Source organism: Oncorhynchus kisutch, linkage group LG10, assembly GCF_002021735.2.
Source record: "Oncorhynchus kisutch isolate 150728-3 linkage group LG10, Okis_V2, whole genome shotgun sequence".
NCBI classification, from domain to species: Eukaryota; Metazoa; Chordata; class Actinopteri; order Salmoniformes; family Salmonidae; genus Oncorhynchus; species Oncorhynchus kisutch.
Genome location: NC_034183.2, coordinates 23,738,049 through 23,760,681, shown reverse-complemented (window position 1 = coordinate 23,760,681; position 22,633 = coordinate 23,738,049). Strand labels below are relative to the sequence as shown.

At 44.1% G+C, this 22,633-nt stretch overlaps 1 protein-coding gene across 1 annotated transcript in view; it reads left to right on the top strand.

The window, feature by feature from the left end:
• LOC109897490 (cytosolic carboxypeptidase 6) overlaps positions 1 to 22,633 on the top strand; it is a 469,989-nt gene that overhangs the window by 325,269 nt on the left and 122,087 nt on the right. Inside the window, exon 7 of the mRNA XM_031832857.1 lies at positions 11,812 to 11,851. Coding sequence (XP_031688717.1) covers positions 11,812 to 11,851 — 40 coding nt within the window. The remainder of the gene's footprint in view (positions 1 to 11,811; positions 11,852 to 22,633) is intronic.

Below are 22,633 nucleotides of genomic sequence, written 5' to 3'. Positions count from 1 at the left end.
AGAAATTATAGAATTATACACTCTCAATACAAGTGCACACACTGAAATACAATAAACCAATCAAGAATACCATTGTTTACAATTGTATGAATGTTGATTAATATCAATTACTCTTAAATTACAGAAATCCCCAACAGCTATTTCTATATTACTCTGCAGCTACAAGGCAGTCCCATGTTCATGAAAATATAAACAGATATGGAAAAACCTGAGATGAAAAAATGTCACCTTTTTGTACAAAATAGACAGGTTGGCTGACAAAAAGATTCTGAACAGTCAGATAGCTAGCAACAATGCCAAGAAGATGCCTTGTGGGGAATTGTAGGTGGCTCGTTTCAGCTCGTTGTATCTTGTTATTGATACCATGTCTTGTTTTTAGGTGATTTGACTGATTGCATGTCAATGCTAATATGGAAAAAAGATTAAATAGCTAACTAATCAATATGTCTCGCCCTGACCTTAGATATCTCTGTTTTGTATATATTTTGGTTAGGTCAGGGTGTGACTAGGGTGGGTACTCTAGTTTTTTGTATGTCTAGGGTTTTTGTAGGTCTAGGGGGTTTTGTATATCTATGTTAGCCTGATATGGTTCCCAATCAGAGACAGCTGTTTTTTGTCGCCTCTGATTGGGGATCATATTTAGGTAGCCCATTTTCCCACTTTCTGGTGGGATCTTGACTATGTGTAGTTGCTTGTCAGCACTATATTGTATAGCTTCACGTTCCGGTTGTTATTTTGTTAGTTCGTTCGGTGTACATTCTTTAATAAAGAGAATGCAAGCATACCACTCTGCGCCTTGGTCTCCTTCATGATGACCGTGACAGAAGATCGCACCAACAATGGACCAAGCAGCGTGTTCAGGAGGGATGGACATGGGAGGAGATTTTGGATGGAGCAGGACCCTGGACGCAGGCTGGGGAGTATCGCCGTCCGAGGGAGGAAATTGAGGCAGCGAAAGCGGAACGGCAACGTTATGAGGAATATTACCAACGAGGCAAGCACGTGAGGCAGCCCCAAAATATTTTGCGGTGGGGCACACAGGGAGAATGGCAGAGTCTGGGTTTAGACCTGAGCCAACTCCTCGTGCTTACCGTGGGGAGTGTGTGACTGGTCAGGCACCGTGTTATGCAGTGATGCGCACGGTGTCTCCAGTTCGCATTCATAGCCTGGTGCACTCTATTCCATCTCACCGCATTGGCCGGGCTAGAATGGGCATTCCAGCCAGGACGGATGGTGCCGGCTCAGCGCTCCTGGTCTCCAGTACACCTCCTTGAACCAGGATATCCTGCGCCGGCTCTGCGCATTGTCTCCGGTGCGTCTGCACAACCCAGTGCGTCCTGTGCCAGCACCCCGCACTTGCCAGGCTCAAGTGAGCATCCAGCCAGGACACGTAGTGCCGACACCACGCATCAGACCTCCAGTGCGCCTCCACAGTCCAATACGTCCTGTTCCTGCTCCTCGCACTCGCCCTGAGGTGCGTGTCCCCAGTCCGGTACCACCAGTGCCGGCACCACGCATCAGATCTCCAGTGCGCCTCCACAGTCCAGAGCTTCCGGCGACAGTTCCCATTCCAGAGCTTCCGGCGACAGTTCCCATTCCAGAGCTTCCGGCGACGGTTCCCAGTCCGGAGCTTCCGACGACGGTTCCCAGTCCGGAGCTTCCGACGATGGTTCCCAGTCCGGAGCTTCCGATGATGGTTCCCAGTCCGGAACCTCCAGCGATGATCCACAGTCCGGTTCCGAAAAAAGCGGAGGGATCAGCATAAGGAGGGGGGGCTGCGTCCAGAACCGGAGCCGCCACCGAGGGTAGAGTGCCCACCCGGACCCTCCCCTATAGGTTCAGGTTTGCGGCCGGGAAAACCTGCAAAATCGGCAGTGTATCAAATACTTCTTCTCCCCACTGTATGTTTTCAATAGACTAAATCTAGTTTACATGTTGTAAAGAGCCTAAGTCAACCCAGTCTATTTTGCCCCATAGTTGCGCACACATCAGTTTTGTTGCTAATCACCCAACCCATCTATAGTAATACAGAGCCAATAAAGCAAAATCCAGTATGTTTTCTGTGTGAGCTTTTGTGCATGTAAATTACTTATTACCTATGATACATAAATCATTGGAGAGCATCTTGCAGAATATCCAGTGTGTTAAATAATATATTTTCAGTCATGTAATATTATAGGCACTCACAAATACATAATTGACCTGTGAAGCAAAACCCAGGAGATGATTAGCTCATTATTACCTCACTCCTGTTTCTCCCTCTGGATGATGAGTAAGAGACAGGCTTCCTTAACTTGATATTGTGGTGTGGTAATGATGTGGCAAGCTGTCTAGAGACTGGTGCGTGGGGGAGAGATTGGGGGAGGCAGGGTGATGACTCACAGTAGGGGGGAAGTTCTCCTAGAGAGAGAGAGAGAGAGAGAGACAGGGGAGAGATAGAGAGAGAGAGTTGACTCGCCCTCCTCCCCCTCTGTCACCCTCCACCTCTCCCAGTCCTGACCCTGGTAAGCGGGTGTCAGACGGAATGGTCCTGGAGGACATCAGCAAGGACAATGAATACCTGAGCAGGGACGGAAGCAGACGGTTTAAATAGCTCCCTGCTGATTTCCCTTACCTCATCTGGACAGGGACAGGGTCCACCAGGGTCAATAATAACTGACATCTGTTCCATAATCAGATGATGATATTGCTGCATGCATTTACTCCCCCTGTGGATGTACCTGCAAGATTTGCCTCCATAATATTATTTCCTTGCTAATATAACCTTACCATTTCGTGCTATTTTAGTTTAATTGATAACTTGGAAGGGATGGGATGTGAATATTATAATATTGACCTTACATGAATCTGAAATGAGCTACAAAATGGTGGATGGATCTCTCACATGATAATCATCAGCAAATATGAAAAGTACATTTGGGGGAAATATTGCAAATGGATTTTGGTAGATTGTGCATGAATATTTAATGTAGTCATAAAAGTTAGGTTTAGTAAATTAATGGTTTTGCTAACGGCTGCGGTCTCTCCCTAGATTATTGCTGTGGAGGGAGTGTCTCCCCTCCTCGCCTGTCTGTAGGCCTGCTTTGTTAATTACAGCCGTGCTGTTCCTCACCTGCACTACATTACACCTACATTGGACAGGGGGAGAATCAGACAGATCAAATTAATGACTTTTGGAAGGTGGAAGGAAAGTTTCAGGTGTCCGTTTTTATTTGCTGATGCTTGTGGTGAATCCTGATCAACAAAACAGGGTGAAATAAGCCAATCACTCAATCAAGCCAGTCTATAATTGTTTAACCAGTAGATGGAATAGAGTGTGTGGTATAGAGCCACAGGTTACTTCAACTTGCAACATCATTCTGTAACCTGTTGCTCTATACCACAAACTCTATTCCATCTACTGGTTAAACAATTATAGACTGGTTTGATTGAGTGATTGGCTTATTTCACTGTGTTTTGTTGATCAGGATTCACCATAAGCATCAGCAAATAAAAACAGACAACTGAAACTTTCCTTCCAAAAGTCATTCATTTGATCCTGACAATCCTAATTTACCGATGTCAACCTGTCCTGAGCATGTCCTCTTAGTCCTTTAAACATGATCTTGTGTTTGTTTGCTGTAGTGTGACACTGGTACTTTTAGAATGAACACTGGGGGTTTAGGTGTTACCATGACAGCTGGGTAGGTGCATTGGCAACCTACAGTCGGTTCCCAGCCTCAAAGCCCTTTAACCTGTTCCACCCACTAAGTTTAGACTCAGGCTGGGCCACAGGGAATTATCAGCACTGTCAACCTGACGTACATATAAAAGACATCACGCTGCTTGTTTAGCGAGTACCACTTCCTCCCGATTCAGCCCATCCCTGGCGCGAACTCAGGACCTCTGCCTTGCTAGCACACGTGACCGCCCTCCTGAAGCATCTTACTAGTCGGCGCCATGCAAAAAGCTAGATATTCGCTGGCACAGGTGGGGACATTTCAGACTAAGGAGTAAGTTTCACACATCCCCATTATGCTGCGCGCACACACACACACACACACACACACACACACAGTATCATTCTATATCAGGCCCTGGTTAAGCCCTATGACAGCCTGGGGGCACTGGACACCCACTCTACATGGTGGCTGGCCTGGCCAAGTATGTATTGGGTGGTGTGATTCCACAGCTCTTGGCTGAGTTTGATAAAGATTAATACAATCCTATTTTCTGCCCAGGATTGCCTTTCCTAATGTGATTCCTCTCTCTCTCTCTCTCTCTCTCTCTCTCTCTCTCTCTCTCTCTCTCTCTCTCTCGCTCTCTCTCTCTCTCTCTCTCTCACTCTCTCTCTCTCTCTCTCTCTTGCTCTCTCTCGCTCTCTCTCTCTCTCTCTCTCTTCCTGGGAAACACTAAGCACCTTATCCATGTAAGGAGTGACAATGAGAGAGTGAGGCAAGCAGTGTTAGTGTGCTGTAATACTCTAATTCACTGTAGATTAATTATCTCAGGATAAACAGCGTCAGGGTACAGGATTGGGCCAGGCTGAAACACAGTGTGGCAAATCCTCCTCCACTCCTCTCCAGGCTGGCTAGTGGCACACAGTAGCCCTGTGTCATGGACTGGCTGGTTAGAGGGACGTACAGTACCAATCAAAAGTTTGGACACACCTACTCATTCAAGGGTTTTTCTTTATTTTTACTATTTTCTACATTCTAGAATATCAAATGTATTTATGTAGCCCTTCTTACATCAGCTGATATCTCAAAGTGCTGTACAGAAACCCGGCCTAAATCCCCAAACAGCAAGCAATGCAGAAGCACGTTGGCTAGGAAAAACTCCCTAGAAAGGCCAAAACCTAGGAAGAAACCTATAGAGGAACCAGGCTATGAGGGGTGGCCAGTCTTCTTCTGGCTGTGCCGGGTGGAGATTATAACAGAACATGGACAAGATGTTCAAATGTTCAGAAATTGCCAGCATGGTCAAATAATAATAATAGTAGTTGTTGAGGGTGCAACAGGTCAGCACCTCAGGATTAAATGTCAGTTGGCTTTTCATAGCCGATCATTGAGAGTATCTCTACCGCTCCTGCTGTCTCTAGAGAGTTGAAAGCAGCAGATCTGGGACAGGTAGCACGTCCGGTGAACAGGTCAGAGTTCCATAGCCGCAGGCAGAACAGTTGAAACTGGAGCAGCAGCACGGCCAGGTGGACTGGGGACACCAAGGAGTCATCATGCCAGGTAGTCCTGAGGCATGGTCCTAGGGCTCAGGTTCTCAGAGAGAGAGAAAGGAAGAAGGAGAGAAAGAGAGAGAGAATTAGAGAGCGCATTCTTAGATTCACACAGGACACCGGATAAGACAGGAGAAATACTCCAGATATAACAGACTAACCCTTGCCCCCGACACATAAACTACTGCTGGAGGCTGAGACAGGGGGGGTCAGGAGACACTGTTGCCCCATCCGATGAGACCCCCAGACAGGGCCAAACAGGCAAGATATAACCCCACCCACTTTGTCAAAACACAGCCCCCACACCATTAGAGGGATATCTTCAACCACCAACTTACCATCCTGAGACAAGGCCGAGTATAGCCCACAAAGATCTCCGCCACTGCACGACCCAAGTTGGGGCGCCAACCCAGACAGGAAGCCCACGTCAGTGACTCAACCCACTCAAGTCACGCACCCCTCCTAGGGACGGCATGGAAGACCACCAGTAGGACAGTAACTCAGCCCCTGTAATAGGGTTAGAGGCAGAGAATCCCATTGGAGAGAGGGGAACCTGCCAGGCAGAGACAGCAAGGGCAGTTCGTTGCTCCAGTGCCTTTCTGTTCACCTTCACACTCCTGGGCCAGACTACACTGTTGTTGTCTGTGTCACACTGCTTTGCTTTATCTTGTCCAGGTCGCAATTGTAAATTAGGACTTTTTCTCAACTAACCTACCTGGTTAAATAAAGGTGAAATATATATATTTTTTTCAAATCATAGGACCTATTGAAGAGATGAGTCTTCAATAAAGACTTAAAGGTTGAGACCGAGTCTGCGTCTCACACATGGGTAGGCAGACCATTCCATAAAAATGTAGCTCTATAGGAGAAAGCCCTGCCTCCAGCTGTTTGCTTTGAAATTCTAGGGACAATAAGGAGGCCTGCGTCTTGTGACTGTAGCGTACGTGTAGGTATGCACGGCAGGACCAAATCGGAAAGATAGGTAGGAGCAAGCCCATGTAATGCTTTGTAGGTTAGCAGTAAAACCTTGAAATCAGCCCTTGCCTTAACAGGAAGCCAGTGTAGGGAGGCTACCACTGGAGTAATATGATCAGATTTTTTGGTTCTAGTCAGGATTCTAGCAGCCGTATTTAGCACTAACTGAAGTTTATGTGGTGCTTTATCCGGGTAGCCGGAAAGTAGAGCATTGCAGTAGTCTAACCTAGAAGTGACAAAAGCATGGATGAATTTTTCTGCATCATTTCTGGACAGAAACTTTCAGATTTTTTCAATGTTACGGAGATGGAAAAAAGCTGTCCTTGAAACAGTCTTGATATGTTCGTCAAAAGAGAGATCAGGGTCCAGAGTAACACCGAGGTCATTCACAGTTTTATTTGAGACGACTGTACAATCAAGATGAATTGTCAGATTCAACAGAAGATCTCTCTGTTTCTTGGGACCTAGAACAAGCATCTCTGTTTTGTCCGAGTTTAAAAGTAGAACGTTTGCAGCCATCCACTTCCTTATGTCTGAAACACAGGCTTCCACCGAGGGCAATTTTGGGGCTTCACCATGTTTCATCGAAATGTACAGCTGTGTGTCATCCGCATAGCAGTGAAAGTTAACATTATATTTTCGAATGACATCCCTAAGAGGTAAAATATATAGTGAAAACAATAGTGGTCCTAAAATGGAACCTTGATGAACACCAACATTTACAGTTGATTTGTAAGTGGACAAACCATCCACAGAGACAAACTGACATCTTTCCGACAGATAAGATTTAAACCAGGCCAGAACTTGTCCGTGTAGACCAATTTGGGTTTCCAATCTCTCCAAAAGAATGTGGTGATCGATGGTATCAAAAGCAGTACTAAGGTCTAGGAGCAAGAAGACAGATGCAGAGCCTCGGTCTGATACCATTAAAAGGTAATTTACCACCTTCACAAGTGCAGTCTCAGTGCTATGATGGGGTCTAAAACCAGACTGAAGAATTTCGTATACATTGTTTGTCTTCAGGAAGGCAGTGAGTTGTTGCGCAACAGCTTTTTCTAAAATGTTTGAGAGGAATGGGAGATTCGATATAGGCCGATAGTTTTTTATATTTTCTGGCTCAAGGTTTGACTTTTCCAAGAGCGGCTTTATTACTGCCACTTTTAGTGAGTTCTGTACACATCCGGTGGATAGAGAGACGTTTATTATGTTCAACATAGGAAGGCCAAGCACAGGAAGCAGCTGTTTCAGTAGTTTAGTTGGAATAGGGTCCAGTATGCAACTTGAAGGTTTAGAAGCCATGATTATTTTCATCATTGTGTCAAGAGATATAGTACTAAAACACTTGAGTGTCTACCCTGATCCTAGGTCCTGACAGAATTGTGCAGACTCAGGACAGCCTGGCTTTGGAGGAATACGCAGATTTAAAGAGAAGTCCGTAATTTGCTTTCTAATAATCATGATCTTTTCCTCAAAGAAGTTCATGAATTTATTACTGCTGAAGTGAAAGCCATCCTCACTTGGGGAATGCTGCTTTTTAGTTAGCTTTGCGACAGTATCAAAAATACATTTTGGATTGTTCTTATTTTGACAATTAAGTTGGAAAAATAGGATGATCGAGCAGCAGTGAGGGCTCTTCGATGCACGGCACTGTCTTTCCAAGCTAGTCTGAAGACTTCCAGTTTGGTGTAACAGTGAAGACATCAAAACTATGATTAAACACATATGGAATCATGTAAGTTGTTATACAAATTAAAATATATTTTAGATTTGAGATTCTTCAAAGTAGCCAAAATTTGTCTTGATAACAGCTTTGCACACTCTTGGCATTTTCTCAAACAGCTTCATGAGGTAGTCACCTGGAGTGCATTTAAATGAACAGGTGTGCCTTGTTAAAAGTTAATTTGTGGATTTTCTTTCCTTCTTATTTCATTTGAGCCAATCATTTGTGTTGTGACAAGGTAGGGGTGGTATACAGAAAATAGCCCTATTTGGTAAAATACCCAAGTCCATATTATGGCAAGAACAGCTAATAAAATGACAGTCCATCATTACTTTATGACATGATCAGTCAATGCGTAGAATTTCAAGAACTTTGTAGATTTATTCAAGTGCAGTCGCAAAAACCATCAAGCGCTATGATGAAACTGGCTCTCATGAGGACTGCCACAGGAAAAGGAAAAACCAGAGTTACCTCTGCTGCAGAGGATAAGTTCATTAGAGTTACCAGCCTCAGAAATTGCAGCCCAAATAAATGCTTCACAGAGTTCAAGTAACAGACACATCTCAACATCAACTGTTCAGAGGAGACTGCGTGAATCAGGCCTTCGTGGTCGATTTGCTGCAAAGAAACCAATATTAAAGACCACAATAATAATAAGAGACTTGCTTGGGCCAAGAAACAGGAGCAGTGGACATTAGACCTGTGGAAATCTGTCCTTTGGTCTAATGAGTGCAAATTTGAGATTTTTGGTTCCAACCGCCGTGTCTTTGTGGGACGCAGAGTAGGTGAGTGGATGATCTCCGCATGTGTGGTTCTCACCGTGAAGAATGGAGGAGGAGGTGTGATGGTGTGGGGTGCTTTGCTGGTGAAACTGTCAGTGATTTCTTTAGAATTCAAGGCACACTTAACCATCATGGCTACCATAACATTCTGCAGTGATATGCCATCCCCTCTGGCTTTCGCTTAGTGGGACTATCATTTGTTTTTCAATAGGACAATGACCCAAAACACACCTCCAGGCTGTGTAGGGGCTATTTGACCAAGAAGGAGAGTGATGGTGCTTCCTCAGATGACCTGGCCTCCACAGTCACCCAACCTCAACCTAATTGAGATGGTTTGGAATGAGTTGGACCGCAGAGTGAAGGAAAAGCAGCCAACAAGTGCTCAGCATATGTTGGAACTTCTTCAAGACTGTTGGAAAAGCATTCCAGGTGAAGCTGGTTGAGAGAATGCCTAGCGTGTGCAAAGCTCACCAAGGCAAAAGGTGGCTACTATGAAAAATCTCAAATATAACATATATTTTGATTTGTTTAACACTTTTTTGGTTACTACATGATTCCATATGTGTTATTTCATAGTTCTACAATGTAGAAAATAGTTTAAAAAATTAAGAATCCTTGAATGAGTAGGTCTGTCCAAACTTTTGACTGGTACTGTATATGTCAGATCAATGTTATTTTATTTAGAGATATCATGAATGGGCGTTCACACCTGTATGCATATGATTTCTAATCCCTTTATTTCACAAAACTGAGTATTCAGGCAACACCAGAATGAATTGTCATGTGAAATTTTGATGGAATGGTATTAATTATTTTGTACAAGGGAAATGTCTTCATGTACACAATGCTCTCTGAATGCTGTAGAGGTCTGTTTGAATGTGCTGTGTCAAATGTTTTGAAGGGAACGTTGATTTTAATAACTTGGACATACTCCACTGATTTTAATCACGGAGCCAGCCTTTCCCAAAGAGAGTGTATCTTGACAATAGAGAAGCATTGTTTTCATTCTCTTTCTATGGTTTTTCGCTCTTCACACTTTCACTTGCAGAATAGCAGAGTACCACTAGAGGGAGGTACAAAGGTCTAAATAAGAATTCTGGTTGAATACCAGTGCCTGTTGGTCAAAACAAAATCAGGGAGGTAATTTATAAATTGAGTGGATGGTAGAATTATTTCAAAAGACCTTGAAGAAAGAAAGAAATCAATGGCCAAAAACATAAACTTTGAATTTGATGTAATAATTTCAATAGTGCGTTATGCGACTGTGCTATGTGGTTGTCTTACCTACCTTAGTTGAATGCACTGGCTAAGAGTCTCTGCTAAATCACCTACATGTACATGTAAATGATATTGATTAGTGTGGGGTTTCCATATCAACTAATGGTGAGTCAACAGCCTATACAGGTGGTTTATTGGGGTTAGTTGCTCTCATGCTGTCACAGTGACCTCTGCTGCCTAGTCTACCACTCTGTGCTTCCTGCTCTCTCTACTCCACAACACTCACTCATCTGCAATGTTTTAAGAGCAGTTCGAGTATCTGAGAGGATTTTTACATTAAGATTCTTGAATCCTAATGGATTGGGCTTCAACCTCCTGATTGCACTCACATCGATTATAGTATGTGACCCAGCAGGTGAACCTGCAATATCATCAGCCTTCCATTGGGAAACGCCCAAAAAATATGCAGCATCGGTGGAATACACATACACGAATAGACACACACACACACATGTACGCACATGAGCTGGTTCCTTAGGGACACACAGTGTAAGAGAGGGAGAAGGTGTTGATTAATGCAGTACTCAGGAGCCTGCAGCCTTGGCAGAGGGTTTAAGAGAGTGGGGAGCTAGCAACTCTTTCGGGCCCCCTCTCCAAACTAGAGACATGAAGTGTAAAATTGGGCACTCTCTCAAACACACTCCGTCACACAGTCTTTCTCAAACACACTCCGTCACACAGTCTTTCTCAAACACACTCCGTCACACAGTCTTTCTCAAACACACTCCGTCACACAGTCTTTCTCAAACACACTCCGTCACACAGTCTTTCTCAAACACACTCCGTCACACAGTCTTTCTCAAACACTCTCCGTCACACAGTCTTTCTCAAACACACTCCGTCACACAGTCTTTCTCAAACACACTCCGTCACACAGTCTTTCTCAAATACACTCCGTCGCACAGTCTTTCTCAAACACACTCCGTCACACAGTCTTTCTCAAACACACTCCGTCACACAGTCTTTCTCAAACACATTCCGACACACAGTCTTTCTCAAACACACTCCGTCACACAGTCTTTCTCAAACACACTCCGTCACACAGTCTTTCTCAAACACTCCGTCACACAGTCTTTCTCAAACACACTCCGTCTCACAGTCTTTCTCAAACACACTCCGTCACACAGTCTTTCTCAAACACACTCCGTCTCACAGTCTTTCTCAAACACACTCCGTCTCACAGTCTTTCTCAAACACACTCCGGCACACAGTCTTTCTCAAACACACTCCGTCTCACAGTCTTTCTCAAACACATTCCGACACACAGTCTTTCTCAAACCAACTCCATCACACAGTCTTTCTCAAACACACTCCGTCACACAGTCTTTAGCATGAGTGGAGAAGGAAGACACATTCCTGCTGGCTGTAATAGAAACAACACAGAGAACAAATGTTGTTCCCTTGTGCAAAAATAATAAACTGATACCGATCTTTTTAAGGCTGAGATATACTGTGCCATCTTGTGCTTTTCCAGTCTTAAATAGTGGTTTCACACCTCATTTACATAATGTACATATTATGCATAGTCTGGGGCAGCAGGCACCCTAGCGGTTAAGCGTGTTGGGCCAGTAACTGAAAGGTTGCTGGTTCGAATCCCCAAGCCGACTTGGAGGGGAATCTGACGATGTGCCCTTGAGCAACGCATTTAACCCTAATTCCTCCTGTAAGTCGCTCTGGATAAGAGCGTCTGCTAAATGACTCAAATGTAGATGTAGTCTGATTTGCAAAAGAATGGCATGATAGTAATATGACATGTTATTTCTTTTGGAGAGATTTTGAGTTGACATTTTTGCCCTAAGCCCTTTTGAATATCTCTGACCATGCTTCTATTTTTATTTCCCTTACAGCAACAGCGACGTCTAGATCTCCTAACCATCACCAGCCCTGGTGAGTGCCCACTGTCTACTAACTAACTGTTCTGATGCTGATGGGATGTGAGTGAGTGAGTGTAGACACTGGACAAAAACAAACTCTGTTCTCAGAGATGATAGTCACTACTAGCAAACAGTACACATGTAGGGATAAAAGTTCACTGGATAACTCAGCAGTACAGGATCAGTTACCAGACAACCTGGTGTCATAATTATACCACACTGATACCGCACACTCACAGTCACTTTAAACTTTGAAAATGTCTGCACAATGATATAGCAATGTGAATGAAGACATCAAAATATCTATTATGTTTATTTTTTGTTTAATTTGATTTGATGAGCGTAGCTCCTGTCCATTATTTTCATATTATCTGGTATTATGAAACAGCATGTGTGTGATGCTCAGCGGAGCTGCAATGTGTTGTGATCTGGAGCGCCCCAGTTGGACTGGTGCTGCTGTAAAGAGTCTTTGCTCGGGAAGGGGAACTCAATGTCTTGGAAAAGCAGCTGGGTGATGGAGCAAATTGCAGAGATGGCAAGAGGAAACAGATGGGTACGCCAGAATGGATACAGTGCCCATATGTCTAAAGGATCTGGATGGTCTAATATGCTTTGATTAAAATAATGTTTATGTGAGACACGTGGAGCCTGCTAATTTCCCAGATTTATTTTGCATTTGTTTCCCGAGCCCAGACAAGAATATCTCTGACCTTGACATCTCTGGAAAGGGCAACCAGACACTCAGAAAGAGAGAGAGGGCAACATTTAGCATTGTACCTCAAATCAGGTTCTTTGTCTCTTTTTTAAGTGACAGCCCTTCTGCTCAATGCACTGGCCAGTTTGGTTATTTTCCTGGTTTTGTATTTGATTCAGTTTGTATTATCTGACTATACTGTACTGTACTGTATTCCTGTCAGACATATTGTATGGTGCACTGTGCCACAATTTACAGTCGGTGAACAATAAGGAATGAAATGAAATAAAGCATTGTTCTCTTCCCCCCACTTGTGGCACTTCACTGGGCGCTGGCAATCTGTGAGAAGGTTATTATGCCCATTGAATGGAAAACAGCCTGTGCTTTTAGATGAACGAGGCTGGTAGAGAGTCAACAACAGGAAGACACTCTCTCCCCTTCTGCCTAAAGATTAAAAGAGACTCTTTTCCTGTCACCTCTCTCTTCTTTGTCCTCTCTCTTCCCCCCCTATATTTTCTCTCCCTCCCTTTCTGTCCTCTCTCCAACCCATCTCTCCTCTTTCTTTTACGTGCAGTCGGGATGTGGGGCTGCAGACGGTGCAGGGGGTGTGAGGACACTAATAATACTAAGTGGGTGCTACAGCCGTGGGTGTGGGGGTCTGAGAGAGGTGCAGAGGAGAGGCCCCCATGCAGCTCACTGAGAGATGGTGTATGTAGGAGGGCTCCAGGATGCTTCGTAGATCAGCATCAACCATCCCAGCCCCTGTTTCCATCCAGGGGCCCTCATTAGCCCCTCTATCTGAAGTGCATTTCACCCACAACCTCGGTATTCCCTATTTAATTGGACACTTGAGCGGAGCATTGCGCATCTGGCTCTATTGAAGTCTGACATTTAAGACTGCTGACCTTTCCAGGCCCTCCACAACTAAATAATGATTAGCCCTGGCCATTGTTCCACCACAATCATACACACACACACACACAGTGGTGTGCACAGGAAAAGAGGAAAGGTGCTGAACTAAACACCTGCAGTATCTAGCAGTCTCTGACCAAAATACACACTGTACGTCCAGAAACTTTTATTCACACAAATGCTGGGGGAAGAGGCTTCGGTGTTCACAATAGAAAGATTGGGTGCAGACATTCTATTGTCAATCTATTGATCTGAATGCCCTTTCCATTTCTGTGGACATCTTACAATAGTGTGTCGATCTAAATTAACTTTGCTTGATGGTGTTTAGTCCCTTTTCCCCTCATATGCTCTGTGCATTACAGGGTGTTAAAAAGGTCAATTACATTCATGAGCTTTGGATAGATGTGCGAGGCATCGGAGCAGCAGAAAGATAATAGGCAACCTTCAGATCTCTAATGGTGTGGTCATTTCTCTTCAGTCTCTGTCTTCACAGTCTCTAGGGCTGTGGGACTCCACTCGCTCTGGGCTCTGATAGTAAAGAGGGCCTCAGATACTATATAGCTCTCTCTCTCTCTCTCTCTCTCTCTCTCTCTCTCTCTCTCTCTCTTTCTCTCTCTCTCTTTCTCTCTCGCTCAATACCTTTCAGTTCCTCTTCATTTATCTCTATCTCACAATTACCACGCATGCCTCGATCAAAACAAAGGCCTCACAAACAAATTAGCCCGAGGTAAGGTGGGCTGTTTGTGGGGAGAGATATTGACAGGTTCCGTCACACATCTTATGCATGATGTGACCGTCAATATGTTTTGCCCAATGTTGTATTGTCCTTCAGTTTTCATTTACATATATACCACAATATTTTAAAAAATGTGTATCTTCGTTTCTCAAAGACATGCCACTCCAAGTTAGAGAACTGGAGTCTGGAGTAGACTAGATGTAGGCCTATACAGAAAGCCATTCATTCCTTGTGAAAAGCTGAAACTGAAAGAGCCCATTTGTGCATTTGTATTTCCACTGGCATCGCAGTATTTCATGCCAGAGGTCTGAGAGGCTGAGGTCTGAGAGGCTGAGGTCTGAGAGGCTGAGGTCTGAGAGGCTGAGGTCTGAGAGGCTGAGGTCTGAGAGGCTGCACGTAATTTTTTTGCTTTCTGTCCCATGTGGCAGAGGGATGCTTTTCATGGTGCCATGCTGGGTAAGTCTGCTGGTGTGATAGACACTGGAGAGAGGCCCAGAGCCTGGCTACTGGCTATGCTCCCCAGGCCAGGCCTCGACTCTGTGTGTGGATCGGACTGGGGCTCCAGCCAGCAGGGCAGCGGGACAGCTGCACAGGCCTGCACTCAATACCTGGGCTCTGAAGCTGGAGCTGGGCTCGAGCAGAGCGATGTGTCTTTAATGGAGCACAAGGACTTGGCGCCTTGCTGAGAGAGAGAGGGACATTATTTATAAAACACTATCAGGGCTTTGTATAATCAAGCAGCTGTGAAAACAACACTTCCTAATATTGCCCTATTTATATTCTTTCTCCGTGAATTTGCATATTTTATCTCCCTGCACTTCATTATAGGGGACTTATACAACACAAACAAAGAGAGGGATGAGCAGAGGAGGGAGGGGGGATCTCTCTTCTCTGGCCGCCTTATATTGACTATTTTCCAGTAGATTTTTTCGAAACCCTCTCAGAAGCGTGGCTAAAAAAGCAAGCTGATGAATTGAGAATGAGTGTGATAATTCAGCAGGCACATATGAGGGGGCTAGGGAGTGGGGTGGCACAATAGGGAAAAATATTTAGAAAATATGCATCCCTAAACCAGTATTTAAAGGCCCAGTGCAGTCAAACTCATGATTTTCCTGTGTTTATATATATATTTGCACAATATGAGGTTGGAATAATACTGTCAAATTGTGAAAATGATGATAATGCCTTTTTAGTGTAAGAGCTGTTTGACAACACTGCTGGAAATTTGAGCCTGTTTTGGTTGGATGGAGTTTTGGCCTTCCATGGTGATATCACCATGTGGTAAATGAGTTAATAGACCAATAAGAAAGAGTTCAAAACTTCTCTGCCAATAACTGAACATTTTCAGTTTTCCCCTCTACACTCAGACCACTCCAAGACAATCCTAGCTAAATTCTTGCTTGAGAAATTTCCCTTTGCTAAGAAGCTATTTTTGTTTCTTTTTGACAATTTAATTGAAAATAATCACAGTAAGGTACTTAATTGTTACCCAGAAATGATTTGATATCCAGATACAAACGGCTGCATTGAACCTTTAAAACATGTATCTTGCCTACCCACATGCTTTTTGACTACTTATGCCTAGAGTCAATATCCCCTGCCTTGCAAATACAACAATTTCACGCACTCTTCACATAATCAGCCATGGGTTTCGTGTTTGGCATGTTGGAAAACGTAAACAACATTTTCACAGCCTCTTTCTCCAACAGGGAAGACAGCTGTGATTATTTCTTTGTCATCAGAGCCACCACTGTTGTTGAGCACTGCTGTGTAGCAAATCCTTATAGAAAAAAAGATTGGATTTTTGTTCCTGGGTGCCTTTTGTATCTCCAGTAAGGAAGTGTATAATAGAGGTTGATGCCGTGGTGTCTGTGCTGTGTGGATTGAGTTGGTGGGGGCTGGTGTGTGTGTATGGAGTTGTCTATTTCTCAGAGCCAGTGCAAAAACCATAGCACCCATTGAACAGCAGCAGTCTCTGGTCTGCAACCTGCTCAGGTACAGTGTTGATATGGTAACCTGTTGGCTATGCAGCCTTGTTTGCATGTTTACTTCAGCAGCCTTTTTTCATTCTCTTACTTGCCGGTGGCGTCCTGTGTTGGCTCAATAAGGAGCAGCTAGCTGTCAGGATGTATCTGCCGCGCAGCACTTGGTTATCAGATCATGTCTCCATGTTCCCTTTCACCTCAGACATTTTCGTGTTCTAACAGCTCAAGATGAGCTGTGTTTTCACTGTGTCATATTAGCTTGCCTCCATTTTCTGGATGTGAAAGGAGATGTTTGATGCGACTCCACTGTGTCACAATCAAAAGGGAATCTTGCTCCGTTTGCTCATTTTGAAGGGGCCCTTCTATCTGTTGTGAAATGTACGCCGAGTCTACAAAACATTAGGAACACCTTAATATTGTGTTGCACCCCCTTTTGCCCTCAGAACAGCCTCAATTCGTCAGGGCACAGACTCTACAAGATGTCGAAAGCATTCCACAGGGAATCTGGCCCATGTAGACTCCAATGCTCCCACAGCTGTGTCAAGTTGGCTGGTTGTCTTTTGGGTGGTGGACCATTCTTGATACATGCGGGAAACTGTTGAGCGTGAAAAACCCAGCAGCGTTGCAGTTCTTGACACACTCAAACTGCCGCCTGGCACCTACTACCATACCCTGTTTAACGGCACGTAAAACTTTTGTCTTGCACATTCACCCTCTGAATGTCTTACATACACAATCCATGTCTCAAGGCTTAAAAACATGCCTCCTCCCCTTCATCTACACTGATTGAAGTGGATTTAACAAGTGACATCAATAAGGGATCATAACTTTCACCTGGATTCATCTGGTCAGTCTATGTCACGGAAAGATTAGGTGTTCCTAATGTTTGTACACTTAGTGTACCGTCTCTTTGCTTCTTTGGGGGGGGGTTTCACTGTGGACCTTTTGATTCTCAACTTTACCGTGAAACGAAGCAGGGTGCAAAACATAGTGTGGCACAAAATGGTGTTATTACTCTGATTGAAAATCGACCAAGCCGTTAAACAAATGTGAGTATCCATTGCAAATAACTTGTTTTCATTCCCAAGAACTTAGATCCCCCCGCTAAGTTGTGGGTGGCAAACACAAATGAATTGTATTGTATGAATACATATTTCTAGAAAAAGAAAACAGCAAGAATCAAAAACATGGCTTAGTTCTTTGGACTTAATTCAACAACTCAGCTGTGATATCTCATTAGCTTCAAATACATTTGGAGCTCCAATTATAGGCCTTCAAACTGATGCTGAGAAGGTGTTTGTGAGGGGAGATGACCCTGAGTGTCTATGACTTGTAGGTTTGGCTTCAGGATCCTGCTGGATGGCTAAAGGCACAGTTCCTCCTCATGTGCCGCTTGTCCCTCAGCGGGCTAACTGCTGTTTGGGCATGGGTTTATCTACTATTATCTGTCAAACATCGCACACCTGCTAGCGACGCTGGCCTCTGGTGCAATCCCATAGGCAACGTGCTGTCAACACCAACACCTACAATGTGTCACTTGCTTCCTCCATTTGTGGCAGCTCCAGGGGATGTGGGGATAACCATTAAGCCCTATTCCCTATGACCAAAGCCTCCCCAACAGCTATGTGTTTAGTAAGCTGACAGTTTGTGGATATGGAAAAATAGAAATATGATAGATTAAAATACACGCGAATAAGTTACTTTTTATTAGATATTTGCTGTCCATTGTTTGTCATATTGACTTGTTTACCTCAGTGAAAATATTTGAAATATTCATGATACACTTTACAGTACCAGTCAAAAGTTTGGACACACCTACTCATTCAAGGGTTTTTCTTTATGTTTACTATTTTCTACATCATAGAATAATAGTGAAGACATCAAAATTAAGAAATAACACATATGAAATCATGTAGTAACCAAAAAAGTGTTAAACAAATCAAAATATGTTTTAGATTTTAGATTCTTCAAAGTAGCCATCCTTTCTTCATTGACAGATTTGCACACTCTTAGCATTCTCTCAATCAGCTTCATGAGGAATGCTTTTCCAACAGTCTTGAAGGAGTTCCCACATATGCTGAACACTTGTTGGTTGCTTTTCCTTCACTCTGCGGTCCAACTCATCTCAAACCATCTCAATAGGATTGAGGTCAGGTGATTGTGGAGGCCAGGTCATCTGATGCAGCACCGTCACTCTCCTTCTTGGTCAAATAGCACTTGAGGTGGAACAGCCTGGAGGTGTGTTTTGGGTTATTGTCCTGTTGAAAAAGAAATGATAGTCCCACTAAGCGCAAACCAGATGGGATGTCGTAACGCTGCAGAATCTTGTAGTAGCCATGCTGATAAAGTGTGCCTTGAATTCTAAATACAGCACAGACAGTGTCACCAGCAAAGCACCCCCACACCGTCACACCTCCTCCATGCTTCACGGTGGGAACCACACATGCAGAGATCATCCGTTCACCTACTCTGCATCTCACAAAGACACAGCGTTTGGAACCAAAAATCTCAAATCTGGACTAATCAGATCAAAGGACAGATTTCTACCTGTCTAATGTTCATTGCTCGTGTTTCTTGGTCCAAGCAAGTCTCTTCTTATTATTGGTGTCCTTTAGTATTGGTTTCTTTGTAGCAATTCGACCATGAAGGCTTGATTCACAGTCTCCTCTGAACAGTTGATGTTAAGATGTGTCTGTTACTTGAGCTCTGTGAAGCATTTATTTGGGCTGCATTCTGAGGTGCAGTTAACTCGAATGATCTTATCCTCTGCAACAGAGGTAAGTCTGGGTCTTCCTTTTCTGTGGCGGTCCTCATGAGAACCAGTTTCATCATAGCACTTGATGGTTTTTGCGACTGCACTTGAAGAAACTCTGAAAGTTCTTGAAATTTTCCGGATTGACTGACCTTCATGTCTTAAAGTAATGATGGACTGTTGTTTCTCTTTGCTTATTTGAGCTGTTCTTGCCATAATATGGACTTGTTTTTTTTATCAAATAGGGCTATCTTCTGTTTTCCAAACCTGCCTTGTCACAACACAACTGATTGGCTCAAATACATTAAGAAGGAAAGAAATTCCACAAATAAACTTTTAACAAGGCGCACCTGTTAATTGAAATGCATTAGAGGTTATTACCTCATGAAGCTGGTTGAGAGAATGCCAAGATTGTGCAAAGCTGTCATCAAGGGAAAGGGTGGCTGCTTTGATTGCTGCTTATATTTTGATTTGTTTAACACTTTTTTGGTTACTACATGATTCCATTGAATGAGTCAGTGTGTCCAAACTTTTGACTGGTACTGTATATACAAACAAATGTGGACACCCCTTCAAATTAGTGGATTCGGCCATTTCAGTCACACCCGTTACTGACAGGTGTATAAAATCGAGCACACAGCCATGCATTCTCCATAGACAAACATTGGCAGTAGAATGGTCTTACTGAGGGGCTCACTGGCTTTAAAGATGGCACCGTCATAGGATGCCACCTTTCCAACAAGTCAGTTCGTCCATTTTTTTTGCCCTGCTTGAGTTGCCCAGGTTCACTGTAAGTGCTGTTATTGTGTAGTGGAAACATCTAGGAGCAACATCGGCTCAGTCACGAAGTGGTAGGCCACACAAGCTCACAGAACAGGACTGTCGAGTGCTGAAGCGCGGAGCACATAAAAATTGTCTGTCCTCACTACCGAGTTCCAAATTGCCTCTGGAAGCAATGTCAGCACAAGAACTGTTCGTTGGGAGTTCCATGAAATGGGTTAAGGGCTTACATGGCTGAGCAACTGCACACAAGCCTAAGATCGCAATGCTGGAGTGGTGTAAAGCTCACCGCCATTGGACTCTGGAGCAGTGGAATTGCATTCTCTGGAGTGATTAATCACCCTTCATCATCTGGCAGTCCAACGGACTCATTAATTTACATTTTTCCCATTTTTCTCCCCAATTGGCAGTTACAGTCTTGTCCCATCGCTACAACTCCCCTATGAACTCGGGAGAGGCAAAGGTCGAGAGCCATGCGTCCTCCTAAACACAACCCTTCCTTGACACACTGCTCGCTTAACCCGGAAACCAACCGCACCAATGTGTCGGAGGAAACACCAGTCAGCTTGCAGGCGCCCGGCCCACAACAAGGAGTAGCTAGAGTGCGATTGGACAAGGAAATCCCGGCCGGCCAAACTTTCTCCTAACCTAGACGACGCTGGGCCAATTGTGCGCCGCCTCATGGGTCTCCCGGTCACGGCCAGCTGTGACACGGCCTGAGATCGAACCCAGGTCTGTAGTGACGCCTTAAACACTGCGATGCAGTGCCTTAGACCGCTGCGCCACTGAGGAGGCCCCCCAGTAGACAAATCTGGGTTTGGCGGATGCCAGGAGAGCGCTACCCGCCCGAATGCATAGTGCCAACTGTAAAGTTTGTTGGAGGAGGAATATTGGTCTGGGGCTGTTTTTCATGGTTCGGGCTAGGCCCCTTAGCTCCAATGAAAGGAAATCTTAATGCTACAGCATACAATGACATTCTAGACGATTCTGGCCTTCCAACTTGGGGCAACAGTTGGGGGAAGGTCTTTCCTTGTTTCAGCATGACAATGCCCCTGTGCACAAAGTGAGGTCCATACAGAAATAGTTTGTCGAGATCGGTGTGGAAGAACTTGACTGGCCTGTACAGAGCCCTGACCTCAACCCCATCGAACACCTTTACGATGAATTGGAACACCGACTGTGAGCCAAGCCTAATTGCCCAACATCAGTGCCCGACCTCACTAATGCTCTTGTGGCTGAATGGAAACAAGTCCTTGCAGTAATGTTCCAACATCTAGTGCAAAGTCTTCCCAGAAGATTCGGGGCTGTTATAACAGCAAAGATGGGACCAACTCCATATTAATGCCCATGATTTTGGAATGAGATGTTCGACGAGCTGTTGTCCACATACTTTTGGTCATGTAGCGTATATGCAGCAAATGGCCAACGACTTTCAGCTAAATAACTGTAGTGTCAATTCTTTATAGTCTTTCTGTCCATACTAATACAGCTTTGAGAATTCATATTACGAGAGTGCAGAATATAGCCCCGTGACCCTCGCCAATCAATACAAAATTCCCTGGAGGAAGAGTGGCCATAATGAGCTGAATTGACCGGCACTGAAATATGATCACTATTTCTGCAGCAGTCATTTGTTCGTTTAAGAAAATATAAATGTACTCTAGTGTATCAATGAGAATACACTGCAGGATGGCAGGGGGAGCGATGATACCTCTTTAAATATTTAATGAAGGAGTTACACAATAAAGTTTGTTTGTGCTCTTTCTGTCAGTTTGGAAGTCTGACTACTTCATGGTCACCTAGTTTTTAATTAAATGTTAATTAACAGGCAAAATAAAGGAACTCTACTAAGACACAACTCCCCCCCAAAAATAAAAGCATTATTTTTATGTAAATAGTCCCTTGAAAAATAGACTCTCCCATGTTTTAAAAAGCCTGTCTTGGATTTACCCTCATTTCCTGTGAGTGTTTCCCTTAAACACATGATCTTAAGGCCTACTTCTAATAGTTGTCCAATTGATCCTGCTGTCCCTGCTGTACTCTCATATGCTTGGCCAAGGGCATAGCATTCTGCATGCCAACCTGCTGCCATCAGCCCCGGCCAGCCGTCAGACACACCTGTGCTTGCGTCTGTCCATCGCACAGATTGGCACAGGTTCTTTGTTTTGATTGGCCGTGCGCTTATGCTAATAATACCTAATGTCACAGCGTTTCCACCAAAATCCCACATCCACTTGAAAACCCCATCCAACACACAGGCATGGAGGCACTAAAGACCTGCTGTGATCATAATGCGAAGCCCGTTTAAATTCCAGTCACAACGAGATGACGTCCGTCTCAGCAGTCTAATTCCATCATCAACATCATTACTGCTATTATCCCATGTCTATTTTTAATACGGGGTAATGTATCACCAATAAAGATAAATGAGGGAGGCAGCGAGGAGGTAATTGGCAGGACATGATGTCTGACTCTGCACTGACTAAAGTCTACAGTGCCAACTGCTCCCAAAGCTTCAGGAAAATGTATCCTTTATGTGGCCTAAGTGCTCTTTTAATAGCGTTTGTCCTCATTGTATTACCTTCTAACTGTTCTATAAATGTGTGTTTAACATGTTGATTTTATGTATTTAAGGGTGGGGAAACTTCATAGTTGTAATGGTTTTAAGTATATCTATTCTCATTCCACAGTATATAGAATTAGTGTGCAGATCTGTTACGCTACATACTGGGGTCAGGTTGCTTGAGGTAGGATAGGGGAAGTTCAGTCTTAAGCCTGAGACACTTCAAGACAACAGCTCCTGGAATTGAGCGGTATTATTGTGCCAGACATGGGCTTGAGGACCTAGCAATTAAACAGTAGATTAGATTAACAGTAATCCTTCATTGGAGATGAGAAACTGCTGAAATCTCTTGTCTACCAGTGAAACTCACTGG